This window comes from Glandiceps talaboti, chromosome 9 (genome assembly GCF_964340395.1).
Source record: "Glandiceps talaboti chromosome 9, keGlaTala1.1, whole genome shotgun sequence".
In the NCBI taxonomy this organism is placed as follows: domain Eukaryota; kingdom Metazoa; phylum Hemichordata; class Enteropneusta; family Spengelidae; genus Glandiceps; species Glandiceps talaboti.
Window position 1 is genome coordinate 8,712,960 of NC_135557.1, and position 15,979 is coordinate 8,728,938.

General features: G+C 36.4%; 1 protein-coding gene across 1 annotated transcript in view; it reads left to right on the top strand.

The window, feature by feature from the left end:
* The first annotated feature begins 2,180 nt into the window (after positions 1-2,180).
* LOC144439641 (hypoxia up-regulated protein 1-like) overlaps positions 2,181-15,979 on the top strand; it is a 34,030-nt gene continuing 20,231 nt past the window's right edge. The window contains exons 1-9 of the mRNA XM_078128873.1: positions 2,181-2,287; positions 8,542-8,692; positions 9,296-9,327; positions 10,567-10,645; positions 11,478-11,607; positions 12,873-12,974; positions 13,456-13,584; positions 14,279-14,456; positions 15,737-15,923. Coding sequence (XP_077984999.1) covers positions 8,570-8,692; positions 9,296-9,327; positions 10,567-10,645; positions 11,478-11,607; positions 12,873-12,974; positions 13,456-13,584; positions 14,279-14,456; positions 15,737-15,923 — 960 coding nt within the window. The 5' untranslated portion in view covers positions 2,181-2,287; positions 8,542-8,569. The remainder of the gene's footprint in view (positions 2,288-8,541; positions 8,693-9,295; positions 9,328-10,566; positions 10,646-11,477; positions 11,608-12,872; positions 12,975-13,455; positions 13,585-14,278; positions 14,457-15,736; positions 15,924-15,979) is intronic.

The window sequence follows — 15,979 nt, forward strand, 5'->3', positions numbered from 1 at the left end:
CGCACGGAGACAGAGCGGAGACCAAACAAGAGTCCGTACTCACCCCATCACGACGTATGCATTTATGCGTTTGTTTTGAAATAGCTGGGGTGGTACTCGTACACATCGGGATAACTCGGAGAAGCACATGTTTGTGATTTTATTGACTGTTTTCTGAGATGGGACATTGGGTTTGGAAATACAAGTTTAATCAATCATAAAACAGCCATAACAGATACTTTCAAAGAATTAGAACACGAAGGAAAATAACGGGAACATCAATGACATTTCTACCAAACTCGAGATCGCACGTAGCTAGCTACCTAGTGTACAGTAAGTATGGAAGTGCAAAGCTTAGTCCGCCCTGACCCGTGCGATACTTGTGAAGTTAATTTTGAAGTTTTCACGATTATGTTGTCAAAACACGACCTACATGTAATCTGTAAAAAAAATTCTCATCTATCTAACGATTTTGGTGTGATAACGATCGACCAAATGCCGACGCTAGTGTGTACGTGTACAACTGTAATCTAGTACCTTGTACAAATGATACAAGTAAGTTTGTTCGTACCCAAGAATTTTAGTTTACAATTTCAATGATACAAATTGTCACTGTGTAATAGTGTTTGGATCGTATTAGAACAGGTCCCTCAAAATATAATTTTTCGGGTTATAATTTGTATGTATAAGTTTATAGAAATACGTGTTTCACCCAGACTGGGTGTCTGGCCGTACGTACGCACCGGAAAAAAACGTAGCAGAAACACTGCCACTAGACTTGAAAAAAAAATATAACAAGGGACTCTTCGGATTAGGCAAGAACTACATGTAACCAATATGTGTGAACAACCACTAATATGTTGATAAACTACCTGGGTCGGATTTACCAAATGCTCCTCCCAGATAAACAAACGTATTCCGTTGCACATGCGCAAACCTACTTCCGTAGCGTGGGCACATAGCCTGTTTGGACCTTGGCCTTTAAGATAATTTGAAACTAGTTGTATTGCTCTACGTCATCACCGATTCTGTGGTTTTTGAAATATGAGTCAAAACGTTCCAAATCACCATTATTTCCCCCCTTTTTTCATTAAAGTTACCCTTGAGGAGGTATAATTATATAATTCTCCAATATTTTACTTCATTCAGTCTGACAATATTCTTGTGACAAAATAAGGGTTTGTCACGTGACTACTCGTTTAACGAATCGTAGTCGCGTCATCACTTTTATTTTCCTTCTTTGCCTGAACGATTATGCACTAGTCTTCTACGTTGCTAGCGACCCCCCCAAAAACAAAACAACAACAACAACAACAACAACAACAACAACAAACAAACAAATACACCCGCGACTTAGCCGAATCCGCGACTTACCGAGGCGCGAGTTAGCGAGGGCCCACTGTACTCATAAATTAAATTTCATTTCGCGTATTCCTAAGAGGGACACTATATAGTGAGGGTTATAGCTGCAATAATTGTGGCGTTCTCATACTTTCTTATATTATATTAATATATGATGATATTTATTTATTCATCATGATAAAAAAAGATAAAGATCACAATGAGCAATAGATGCATTACATTTAATATAATATAATTTGATTGCCATTTGTATAAAATGCATTGGAAATTGGCTGGAAAGAAAACAACAATTAAATACAACATTGAAAAGAAAATGCAAGTGAAATGTAAAAGCAAGAGATAAAATTAATGTAACACATCAAACGATTTAAAATACACATGACGCTAAAGATACAACTGCAGAGACAAAAAACATGAAACTAAAACGAATGTTAAAAGATCATAGGACTGGTTTTAAAATACGAACCACAGATGGATAAAAGCTTTTTATTTCACGTTCTGATTTCGTTTTAATACTCATGTACCGCCTAGCTACCCGAGAGTAACAGTTCGAACAATGCATATATTATGTATATACGGAACGACAATATATTTGTAGCTATGTGGACTAAAAATTATTCTACGAATTTTCGATTGTTCTGTCCATGACCTCATCTCATAATATGTAAGCTTATAACATACATTCCGCTTTCGAAATATTGCTTATCATTCGCGAAGAGATAGCACATAGTACCCTAGGAGGTCATTACCGGTAAATCAACAGTCACCTGGGTGGTCTTAGTACATGTGCGCAATCTCCGTTTATTGCAGCCAATCAAATTTCGCCACATTCGCCGGCGTCTATCACTTCCGTGTTTCACATGAAACCCACGTTGCCTTACTGTGTGAGAAAGGGAGACGTCATCATTAAGACCAGATACCGGTTGATCTTTGTCTGTTAACACAGGTAAGTAAATTCTACAAGTTTTAAATGCTATGCTGTACATCTTAACTGCATTTCCAGACATATTGTACTTTTTGCGGTCAACCATTCATTGAACTATCGCACAATATTATCTCGATCCGATTTTCGATCAGCTGGCCGGTAAGTGTACACACAATGTGGTAACCGATCGAACTCAATGACACGTAATGCTATAGCGGTAGGTCTCAGAAAACGTGAAGGTGCCATGTCATACTACGATCTACAAAGTTATGTGAATTGTATTTGTATAGCAAACCGTATGGACTGTTTAGATAATAACATTTGGTGTGAATAATTACCAATATAATATACACCAACCGTTAAACTTACATATCTTTTGTTTTGTTATTGTTTCTTCCGTTTTGAACAAAAGATGTGACATTAGTTCCTCACATTACATACCCAGGCACTTCAACGAATCTGTATGAATTACAAAAAATGTATAGTAAAGAGCTTTTTTTGCTATACTGTATATAATTAAGATAACAATTAATACATTGATTCAAGTGCCTGTCGTTACATACTTCCACCATTACTACAAAAATAACCCTGCTTGCAGACGGAATATATCAGGACACATATTCTGCATGATGGAGAAGAAAATGTAGCTATAGGGACCAGGGGTCTCCACTTATTCCATCTGTATAAAAACAGGACTAGAAAGTTGCCTAGCTACATGTAATTGCAAGTGACATCGTTCCAATAATATTTATCTAATTTAGTAATCTATCGACAAATACAATCAAAACTATGAATATCATCACAGCTACACAAGATGTAACCATTAGCACCCCCCACCCCCCGCTATCATTTCTACAAGTCTGTAAGTTTTATATGTGAGTATTGCCATACATTCTCCAATGTCATACACAGAATCAGCATAGTGATGTCAGCGTAATATTTTAATTTTGACGCTGACCAAAGTTTTTAGGATCTAGATTGTAATTATCAAATATATTTAAGATAGCAGAATTATAGTATTATAGTTTATTGACATACACATTTATGTAAAGTAACATGGTGGATGTATTACTAGGTTCACTAATAGTAGATCAATAAATATGTAATAAATATTAATATTATACAGTTATTACAGTGGAGTTTTTATGATTATTATTCATATTAATCTGAGCTATTTCCACTTTTACTTGACTCAACATGGATTCATCAACACCTGTATCTGTTGTTCTGCTACAATTCTAACTACATACACACTGGGTTGTGGACTCAATTCTAACTGCTTACACACTGGGTTGTGGACTCAAGTCTAACTACTTGCACACTGGGTTGTGGACTCAATTCTACCTGCTTACACACTGGGTTGTGAACTCAATTCTAACTGCTTACATACTGGGTTGTGAACTCAATTCTAACTGCTTACATACTGGGTTGTGGACTCAAGTCTAACTACTTGCACACTGGGTTGTGGACTCAATTCTACCTGCTTACACACTGGGTTGTGGACTCAATTCTAACTGCTTACACACTGGGTCGTGGACTCAATTCTAACTGCATACACACTGGGTTATGGACTCAATTCTAACTACTTACACACTGGGTTGTGGACTCAATTCTAACTGCTTACACACTGGGTTGTGGACTCAATTCTAACTACTTACACACTGGGTTGTGGACTCAATTCTAACTACTTACACACTGGGTTGTGGACTCAGTTCTAACTACTTACACACTGGGTTGTGGACTCAATTCTAACTACTTACACACTGGGTTGTGGACTCAATTCTACCTGCTTACACACTGGGTCGTGGACTCAATTCTAACTACTTACATACTGGGTTGTGGACTCAATTCTAACTACTTACACACTGGGTTGTGGACTCAATTCTAACTACTTACACACTGGGTTGTGGACTCAGTTCTAACTACTTACACACCGGGTTGTGGACTCAATTCTAACTGCTTACACACTGGGTTGTGGACTCAATTCTAACTGCTTACACACTGGGTTGTGGACTCAATTCTAACTGCTTACACACTGGGTTGTGGACTCAATTCTAACTACTTACACACTGGGTTGTGGACTCAATTCTAACTGCTTACACACTGGGTTGTGGACTCAATTCTAACTACTTACACACTGGGTTGTGGACTCAATTGTAACTACTTACACACTGGGTTGTGGACTCAATTCTAACTGCATACACACTGGGTTGTGGACTCAATTCTAACTGCTTACATACTGGGTTGTGGACTCAATTCTAACTGCTTACACACTGGGTCATGGACTCAATTCTAATTGCTTACACACTGGGTTGTGGACTCAATTCTAACTACTTACACACTGGGTTGTGGACTCAATTCTAATTGCTTACACACTGGGTTGTGGACTCAATTCTAACTGCATACACACTGGGTTGTGGACTCAATTCTAACTGCATACACACTGGGTTGTGGACTCAATTCTAACTGCTTAAATACTGGGTTGTGGACTCAATTCTAACTGCTTACACACTGGGTTGTGGACTCAATTCTAACTACTTACACACTGGGTTGTGGACTCAATTCTAACTACTTACACACTGGGTCATGGACTCAATTCTAATTGCTTACACACTGGGTTGTGGACTCAATTCTAACTACTTACACACTGGGTTGTGGATTCAATTCTAACTACTTACACACTGGGTTGTGGACTCAATTCTAACTGCTTACACACTGGGTTGTGGACTCAATTCTAACTACTTACACACTGGGTTGTGGACTCAATTCTAACTGCTTACACACTGGGTTGTGGACTCAATTCTAACTGCTTACACACTGTGTTGTGGACTCAATTCTAACTACTTACACACTGGGTTGTGAACTCAATTCTACTTTAATCAAAATCTCAACCCAAACATACATTAATAGTTTACTAGTATTTAAGTCTAGTAACATGTCACTAATGTATCATATGAACTAAAAATAAAAAATACACTTTTGTGTACAAATTTAGACAAAGTTTGTACAAATTTAGACTGATAACCCGACCTGGATTACATCAGAAATACAATGTAGATCAGTATGATGTAATCACATGACTAATTTGCATACCACATGTACAAATGTCATGTGAGGAGAAAATTACAATTATCTACTCTCTGCTAAAAACATGTGTACTCATATATAATAACATAATTTTAAGATGAATAATTTGTGCAGAATTATTGAATTATGAGATGGGAATATAACTCCCATGTGTGTTTGTATAATTTAGTGAAATAAAAAAACAATATTTGTACACACAAAGAAAGTTTATAATTGTCTGCTATGAACAGGTGTTCACTTCTACTCAACAGTTCATTAGAATGTGGAAATCATTTAAATTTGCATAAATGAATAAATTATTTGATGGAAGGGTACAATTTCTAAATTACTGGGAAATATCACACATTTACTCAAAATATTTTATGATTTGTTAGACGTGAAATTAGCAGGTTATATTCTAAAAGTACTCTCGTATATTGAAGCATTATTTTGATGTAATCTTATCAGATAATGATTTTGACAAAAAAAAATAGTGTGACAGATGTTCTGAATGTTTCAAGTAGATGTTTGTTAAAAGGTGATATAGACAGTAGAAGACGTACATTGTACATATTTCTCTTTCAGGTCAAAAAATTATAATATATTTATTTTCTAATTAAGCTGGAACCAAAATAAAAATCCTGTATATAGCTATAATATAATTTATAAATTATTATATTATTTTATTTATATTAGTATCGTTATTGAAATGTAAAATCTTAAAGACATCTGAACAATGAAAGTTCCTTATTTTAAAACTGAGAATTTTAGATATTCTAGTTTTAACAGAATTTATTCTCTTTGGAACTCCTTGTCATTTCATATTTCACTTGTCTTTATATAAACAAAGATTTGAAGAATTATAAAACTCTGGTTGCAAACCATTACCATGAGCTACATGTAGTTGTGAACAAGTTTGATGTACAAAATCCCTGTACCTGGGTGTCAGTCTGTCATTGTACAAAATCCCTGTACCTGGGTGTCAGTCTGTCATTGTACAAAATCCCTGTACCTGGGTGTCAGTCTGTCATTGTACAAAATCCCTGTACCTGGGTGTCAGTCTGTCATTGTACAAAATCCCTGTACCTGGGTGTCAGTCTGTCATTGTATAAAATCCCTGTACCTGGGTGTCAGTCTGTCATTGTACAAAATCCCTGTACCTGGGTGTCAGTCTGTCATTGTACAAAATCCCTGTACCTGGGTGTCAGTCTGTCATTGTACAAAATCCCTGTACCGGGGTGTCAGTCTGTCATTGTACAAAATCCCTGTACCGGGGTGTCAGTTTGTCATTGTACAAAATCCCTGTACCTGGGTGTCAGTCTGTCATTGTATAAATTCCCTGTACCTGGGTGTCAGTCTGTCATTGTACAAAATCCCTGTACCTGGGTGTCAGTTTGTCATTGTACAAAATCCCTGTACCTGGGTGTCAGTTTGTCATTGTACAAAATCCCTGTACCTGGGTGTCAGTTTGTCATTGTATAAAATCCATGTACCTGGGTGTAAGTTTGTCATTGTACAAAATCCTTGTACATGGGTGTCAGTTTGTCATTGTACAAATCCATGTTAGTTACGTTGTATAGTTTTGGCTTGTTTTATCTTTGTAACATTAGAAATAATATTTTCATTAGGAAATGATGGAAAAACATGTTGACATCTTTGAGTGATTTTACTGAAAAAAGACTGAACACCAGGGATTTTATGGGTGAACCCAGGGTATGGTCAGGTGAACCCCCCCCCCCCCCCCTGAATAGCACATGCAAACCCCCTGTATGTAATGGAATACACATGGTATGGGGAGAAATGCAATGTATCTCGGAACGGGTAACAGGTTTATTGATGAATTTGTGATTAATATGGTCATTAGCTACATATAATACTACATTGCAGTGTTGCAGCCAGAGGGGGTTTTTGGGTCATTTGACACACATATTTTGGACCTGACCCACAATTTTGGAAGTGATGGGTCATAGATGACCCACACTAACATTGTATGCAAGTATGTTTAGCAATAGTGCGCAACATGACCATGCCAATAGCAACAGCTAAATGATCGCATATATTGCACCGATAACAACATGGTTGGATTGGCAACTGCATAATCATCCAGAAAATATTTAGCATGGATCAGCATGTGTGTAAATATTTTTAAAAAACTGTACAGTTATGCTATAATGCCATTGGCATTTTTTAAGAATAATAATGTCCCCCCAAAAATTTATGATGACCCAGAAAAATAAAAGTGTCGGGACACTATGTCCCACTCTTTCGAAAGGCTGGCTGCAACACTGCATTGTAGTACTTGTATGCCTTCTTCTAAAATCATATATTTTTTAGTTGTCAAATTTATAGTTTCACACTTTACAACCTAAGACTCAGAGATGGAGAATACATTTATATATAAACCAGGTATTCACCAATAGATTGCCTATATGACATACAGACATGTATTTATATATGCATTGACTATTGTAAATCAAAAATTGACGTACTTTTCAAAATATCATTAAAAAACCTAATTTTTTCATTCATTCATTCATTCATTCATTCATTCATTCATTTTATTGCCAATTTTTAAAGTAAGTTACAATTACAAAATGACAGGAAATAAATAAACAGATTGGCAATTTGGAGTCAAAAAAATAGCTTTTCGCTAATCAAGTTTGGCTCCACCTCAGAGTTCATATGCATCAATAACAATAAGGGCTACACAGAACTAGAATAAAAAATATAAATGGAGAAAATTTCAAAAACAAGCTAACAATGCAAGAATATGTATTATATTCACTAGTTTAAATTTCGTCAAGTAGATACTCTTTAAAAGCTTTCTTGAACAGATGTTTTGATGTGAGACATTTCATTTCTGTTGGCAAACTGTTCCACAATTTTGTGCCTGAAAACCTGATGGAAAATTGACCGGCAGCTGTGCGTATTTTCGGAATTGCCAAATTTCGCCTAAGTTTAAATCTTGTATCTCGGCTATGATCGATCTCCTGGAAATAATCGCTTAAATCATGAGGAAGGTTCTTATTATACAAATCAAAAATAAAATTTCCTATACCAAGTTTATGAAGTTTATAAATATTAAGAAGACCCAGCTTTTTAAATATAAATATTAAGAAGACCCAGCTTTTTAAATAATTAAAATCAATCTATTGATTTGTTACGATTTTTGAATGCTGTGAATTGAATGCTGTGATTTTTCTTTTCAGATAAGGGTGTGCAACACAGGAGAGCAACATGTCTAAATTAAGTCTGTGTTTCCTAGTGGTGAGTTTAGTGGTGCTATTTGATGGCAGTGAAGGCTTAGGTGTTATGTCTATTGACTTGGGTAGTGAATGGCTCAAAATGGCACTTGTCAAGGTAAGCAAATATAGTGATTTTATTTTTCATGACGTCGATGATATTGATGCCAACTCATGTACACTTAGTCTAGTTTCTATACATGTAGTTGTTCTCTATGATCTCTTTCTAATGTCTAGTCAAATGGACAAATTCTACTGAAAATCTACCTAAATCTCCTGCTGAAAGGATGAACAATACAAATGTACATGTCAGTAGTAATCCATCACAGGCATAATTGTAATTTGTTCCTTCATTCAGTTTATAAACTCATCCTTCAGTTTGAATGTACATGTAAGTGAGTAGTCTGTAAGGTAAGCTGTGACGGGGCGCCCTCACACATTGGTCAACCCATCGACCGGTGACGGCAGAATGACACGACACATCTTACAGTCTAGTAAGTGATGTGAGGATGGGAAAACATCACCATGTTTATATCAACATTCCAATAGCAAAAACTATCGGTTAGTGGTAAAAACATAATTTCTATGCTAGAGAAATTCATTTGTCTATGAGGTGGAGATGATCGTAACATGTATAGGATAATAGACACCATTCTACTTACATGTACATGTATGCCGTGTTTCAGAGTTTTACAATCAATGTTTATATTGTTTCTTACAGCCTGGCGTTCCCATGGAAATAGTTTATAACAAGTAAGTAATATACAGAATTTAATAATTCAATTTCATCGGACATTGCTGAAGATGTGTGTAACATCTATATTTCTCATTATCAATACTACAATTTACATGTCGTTAGAAAACGATGACACTTCGACAACAGCGCCCTCAAGCCACAACACATTTAGTTTGTGAAGGATGTTCATTTGCATATTCATTTATAATAATAATTCATTTTATTTCACCAAAAAGGATGACAGAACTTAGACTGGGAAAGTGTACATGACAAAAACATAATTTAATATTGCATGATCACCCTCCCTGGTGAGGGCCATGGAAATAGTTCAGTGGAACTAGTCTTAATCGAATGGCCCAGACACACAACTACAAAACTACAAAACAGAAAATAAAATAAAACAAAAACATCTGAAAACAAGTTTTCTGTAAGAAATATATACACTAAGTTACATACAAACCCTCAAAAAACCGAAACAAAAACAAAACAAACAAGCCCTTAGGTCTTAGATACGATGTGATTTCTTAGTTCCTCTTTGAATGATTTTCTTGAATTTATACATTTGAGGGATGGTGGTAATGAGTTCCAGTGCTTAGTTATGGCGTATTGGAAGTTGTGTTGAGTAATTCTTAAACGGGTTAGTGGTATGCGGAAATTACCCTGATATGCTTGACGTGTTGAATATGTTGTTACGGGATACTGGAAGTATGTCTCTATATCGTGGGGGTAGTGGTTATTCATCAGGTCAAAGGCAAATATACAGGAGTAGAATTCACATAGTTGGAAGATGTTAAGAATGTCAAGTTTGCTCATTTGCATACATTTATATTGGATAGCCTCATACCACAGTCTACATAAGAGAACTTCATGATGTGCAAGTGTAAGTTTGGTGTTCATAGGATATTTGCACGAATATTTGTGGTGTTCTCTGGTCATACTTTCATGAGTGTATGTGATTGAGTAACATTGCAGAAAAAAATGCCACATGCACAAAAACCTTTACGGCTCCATTTACACAATACTGTTTGAAAATGCAACTATTCTGTTGCCTTTGCACCTACTGTTGCCATGGAGACAACAGAAACACACATGAAAATGCAGTAACAATTTGAAAATGCTACCAAAAGTGAGTTGGTTTGAAAAATGGAGTCTGTGTAAACAGGCAAAGACAGAAAGATTCTAAATAACATCATAGAACGTATACATAATCAGTGTAACGTATGTTAACCAAAAAAAAAACCCAACTTTTTTGACAGGGAATCTAAACGGAAAACACCAGTTGTGGTATCCATGAGGAATGGAGAAAGAATATTTGGTGATGATGCATTAGGAATGGTGAGAATTAATTTGTAAATTTGTGTAAAATCTTTTTTTTTTTCAAGAAGAGAATATGACAGTGGAAATCAAAGTTTCAGCTAAGTAAGATAGTCACAAACTAAACTATTGTTGTGACATGTTGATATAAGCGGGACATTGACGTAATTATGCTTTCAGCAGGGTGACATTACTGATGGCTAGTTTTTCTCCAATGGCCACACACTATTTTGATAACAGGGTGATTATATAGCCGCACAGACGCATTGCTATCAACTGCTTGTGTTATCTACCACATAGAATAATAGTTTTAGTTTGTGTCTATCTTTAAGCCGAAAGCTTGGTTGCCATGGTAGTATCTTATGATAACAATTTTTATTATGAGATTTATTTCTATCCCATCTTGGCATGAATCTTTTAAAACTGCATTAGCTGTAACTGGGACATTTTTGGAACCTTAATGACTTGTTCGTAGTATTGTACACCCTCAACAGTTTTGGATCACATTGTGGGTAAACATATATGCATAGCTGTACATGTAATATGATATAATAAAACCAATCAGGTCTACATCCTGAATTCAGCCCCCCCCCCCCCCACCCCTCCCCTCTCACCTCCACCATAAATCCAATCAAATCCACATCCTAAAATCAACCCCCCCCCCCCCCCCCACCATGATCACATTTCCAACCTTGGTAAATTAATTTTCAGTGAATTGTCGTTAGTTGTCTAATCAAAACGATAACATAGTGTAGCTATAACAAAGACATAGTCTCTAGTGATTGTATAAAAATACATCGCATGACACATTCTGGGTAAGGAGAATTGACATGTCATATGTTATATCTTACAGGGAGTGAGGTATCCAAAGACAGCGTACTTGTATCAACAAGACCTTCTAGCTAAGAAACTAGACAACCCTTTGGTTCAACAGTTCCAGAATCGATTTCCACACTATGAATTGAAAGAACATTCAGAAACAGGTAAGACTTGTACGATTTGGTAAATCTTGTTACAACTCCTAGATGTAGATAACCTGTTTACTGTACTGTTATGTTACATCATTAGCTGTCGTACCTCTTAGCACCTTGTTTTCATGTCAGCTTGTCTTGTATACTGTTAGATACTTTGTCACTCACTGGTGTGAAAGGGCCAATGTGTGAGGGCGCCCCTTCACAGCTTAACTTACAGCCTACTTGTGTTGAGAACTGTTAAGACTGATTCAGTAAGCCACACCTCCTAATTTACATAATTACATATAATAATCCCATCCCCACTTCATGTGTTAACTCCTGCATATTCACTTACATAATGACTTCATTTGAATAATATTATCATGGCTGTAATCAGGGTATTGGGTGTACATTTACATAATGACTTCATTTGAATAACGTTATGGTTGTAATCGGGTTATTGTGTGTACATTTACATAATGACTTCATTTGAATAATGTCATGGTTGTAATCAGGGTATTGGGTGTACATTTACATAATGACTTCATTTGAATAACGTTATGGTTGTAATCAGGTTATTGGGTGTACATTTACATAATGACTTCATTTGAATAACGTTATGGTTGTAATCAGGGTATTGGGTGTACATTTACATAATGACTTCATTTGAATAATGTCATGGTTGTAATCAGGGTATTGGGTGTACATTTACATAATGACTTCATTTGAATAACGTTATGGTTGTAATCAGGGTATTGGGTGTACATTTACATAATGACTTCATTTGAATAACGTTATGGTTGTAATCAGGGTATTGGGTGTACATTTACATAATGACTTCATTTGAATAATGTCATGGTTGTAATCAGGGTATTGGGTGTACATTTACATAATGACTTCATTTGAATAACGTTATGGTTGTAATCGGGTTATTGGGTGTACATTTACATAATGACTCCATTTGAATAACATTGTCATGGTTATAATCAGGTTATTGGACACACATTTCCAAATTGTAATTGTGGCCTCTTTATTTGTACAGAGAATGCTACAGGAAACTTGAAATTAATCTGTTAATCCGAGCTATCATGTAAAGAGGCCTTAAGATTGTTCTGACCAAACTATGAAATGTAATACAAGTCTCTGTATTTCCAATATGGTGTGTCATGTGTTATTAATGCAATATATTTATTTATTTTACCTACTTGAAACTATTTCCGTTTGTAAATGCTTGCCTGTCACTGGTTGTAAACCAACTCCAGTTTCTGATTCTCACATTTTCTCTTTGTTAAAAGGAACGGTAGTGTTCCAGCATGATGATGAGACACTCTATACTCCAGAAGAACTGTTAGGTATGATAATGAACAAGTCAAGAAATGACGTCCAAGAATTTGCAGGTAGGTTTGGTTTTTAACCTTAATAGCCACACTACTGTGCCGGTAGCTGTAAATGGAAAATGTTTTGAAACTTTTTTATTAGATGTGAAGACTTACTCTTAATATCATACACCCCAAATAATATTGAATAAGGGATTTCATGTCTTGTTGCAGATCTCACGAGATATGCAAATATGCCTAGCAACAACAGTTGTCAAGCTTTCACCGTGGCCATGTGTGATGACATTTAAAACAAAAGTGTTGCTAAGCATATGACACTTTCAGCTTCACCACCCTCAAGTCATAGCTATGGATGCGATAGTTCTTGCCGGATCTTGTAAGATCGGCCTCATGACAAGAAATGAGTTATTACCTTTGAATAAACATTTCTGTGTAGCTGTACAATACATCAATGGTTAAATCAAGACAGTCTTGTTTCATATTGTACCCTTTGAACCTTAAACCTATGCCCTTTTGACATTTAACCTTTGACCTCTTACAGGACAACCAATCAAAGATGTTGTTATAACAGTACCGGTGTATTTCAACCAGGCAGAGAGAAGGGCTGTGAAACGTGCAGCAGAACTTGTAGGACTAAATGTTTTACAGTTGATGAATGATATCTCAGCAGGTAAAGGAATTCAAATCTTTTTGATGAATAAATTTATCTCAGATGTTAAAAATACAATGATATATCTGATGTATTTTGGAAACTTTCAAACATCATCATCAAAAACTACAATAGCATAATCAGTGAGACCTTTGTGAAGGCTTTCTATTGGCCAGTCAGTGAGACCTTTGTGAAGGTTTCCCATTGGCCAATCAGTGGGACCTTTGTGAAGGCTTCCCATTGGCCAATCAGTGAGACCTTTGTGAAGGCTTCCCATTGGCCAATCAGTGAGACCTTTGTCAAGGCTTCCCATTGGCCAATCAGTGAGACCTTTGTCAAAGCTTCCCATTGGCCAATCAGTGAGACCTTTGTCAAGGCTTCCCATTGGCCAATCAGTGAGACCTTTGTGAAGGCTTCCCATTGGCCAATCAGTGAGAACTTTCTGAGGGCTTCACATCTGCCAATCAAATTGGAACCCTTCTGAGAGCTTCACATCTGCCAATCAGTAAGACCCTTGTGAGAGCTTCACGTCTGCCGCAATCAGTGAGAACTTTCTGAGTCTCGGAACTTCACACTAAACAAGCAGTTGAACCCTTTTTATTGCTTCACATCATTGGTCCAAGAAAGTAACCATTTCGGGCCTTATCAGTGTGATTTACATTGTGTCATACAATTGATTTTACCATATTGTTTGATTTTCTCATCTATTTTCTAGTTGCACTAAACTATGGAGTTTTCAGACGTGCGTCCTTCAATGCTACACCTACATACATTATGTTTTATGACATGGGTGCTACAAGTACGACAGCTACAATTGTTAGTTATCAGATTGCCAAGACTAAGGAGAAAGGAGTGTTGGAAACTAACCCACAGTTAACTATCAAAGGTGTTGGGTAAGTATTACTACAATGGCAGATGAACTGTCGACAAGCTAACACAGACACAAACTACAACTATTATTGAGATATGTTGACATATTCTTGGTTACCCAGACTCTTACCCCTTGGGCTCTACATCAAGACCACCCAGATGAGAATCTGGGGAAACATAATCCAAAGTCGCCCACACTGGATCTCTTTCCCAGAGCAGTGCATGCTGGGAATGCTTCACTCCCAACATTGCACTCTGAAAGATCCGGGTACTTTTAAAACAGGTTATCATGTCTCACACAACTGATACATCTTAATTACTACAAACAGGCCTTGTAAGCCCATTTTTCTTGACTTGGAAGAAATATACTTTGTGACTTCCAGTGTGGACAACTTTGGATTATGCTTCCCCAGACTCTCTGCGGAGGTGGTCTTGTAGTAGAGCTCCTAGCAATGACAGTCTGGGTAACAAAGACTAGTGTTGATATAATCTATCAATGGACAGTGATATAATTACACTCACAGACTCTCGTTGGAGGTGGTCTTGTAGTAGAGCTCCCAGCAATGACAGTCTGGGTAACAAAGACTAGTGTTGATATAATCTATCAATGGACAGTGATATAATTACACTCACAGTAGGGCAATGTCTATAGTATACCAAGTTATCTTCAAGTGATGGCATATTCAACTTTATTCAGTTTTTACACTACCGTAACCCAGACTCTGCTCAATGATGCATTGTTGGAAATGTAGTATCACTCCACCATCTTTTATTAGTGTATTGTTGGAAATGTAGTATCACTCCACCATCTTTTATTGGTGCATTGTTGGAAATCAGTCACACAGTACGTACAAATCCAAATACATTATTTTGCTGAGTCTTAAAAAAATTGTGTGGTTCCGATTACGTTCAGTTTTAGAATAGGTGGCGTAGGTAGATTGTTTTTGTATTTATTTTTATTTTTATTTTGTGGGTGAGTGTCTAGTTCACATGATATTATTGTTTTCCATATGATCTCTGTGTTGTTTATTTCTTCCTGTCAGATGTACAACCATTACAGATTGGAAGAACAGTTTTATCATGTCATTTTAAGTTGATGTCAGTTTCTGCAGCCACTATTTCTTGCAAGACTTCACAATTTTAATGATTTTTGAAAAAAAAAGTCTTGAATACTTAAACAAATGTGTAGGGTTGGCAGTGAAAAACTAGGTGGGGTCGGATATCTGAAAGAAAACAATTTTTTTGTAGGCTTGATGATGTATACGTGATTTAAATTTTTTTTATGTTTTTTTTTTCTCGACAGTTTTGACAGAAATCTTGGTGGTTTAGAAATTGAGATGAGGTTGCAGGACCATTTTGCAAAACTGTTCACAGAGAAAGCTAAAACCAAGAACAATGTCCGAGACTCGCCCAGAGCTATGGCTAAACTACTTAAAGAGGCCAAACGGATCAAGAAAGTTCTGAGTGCAAACAATGACCATGTTGCACAGGTAAGTATAAGAACAACACATGCTAAATGCTAACACTTCTCACATATTGCATGTTT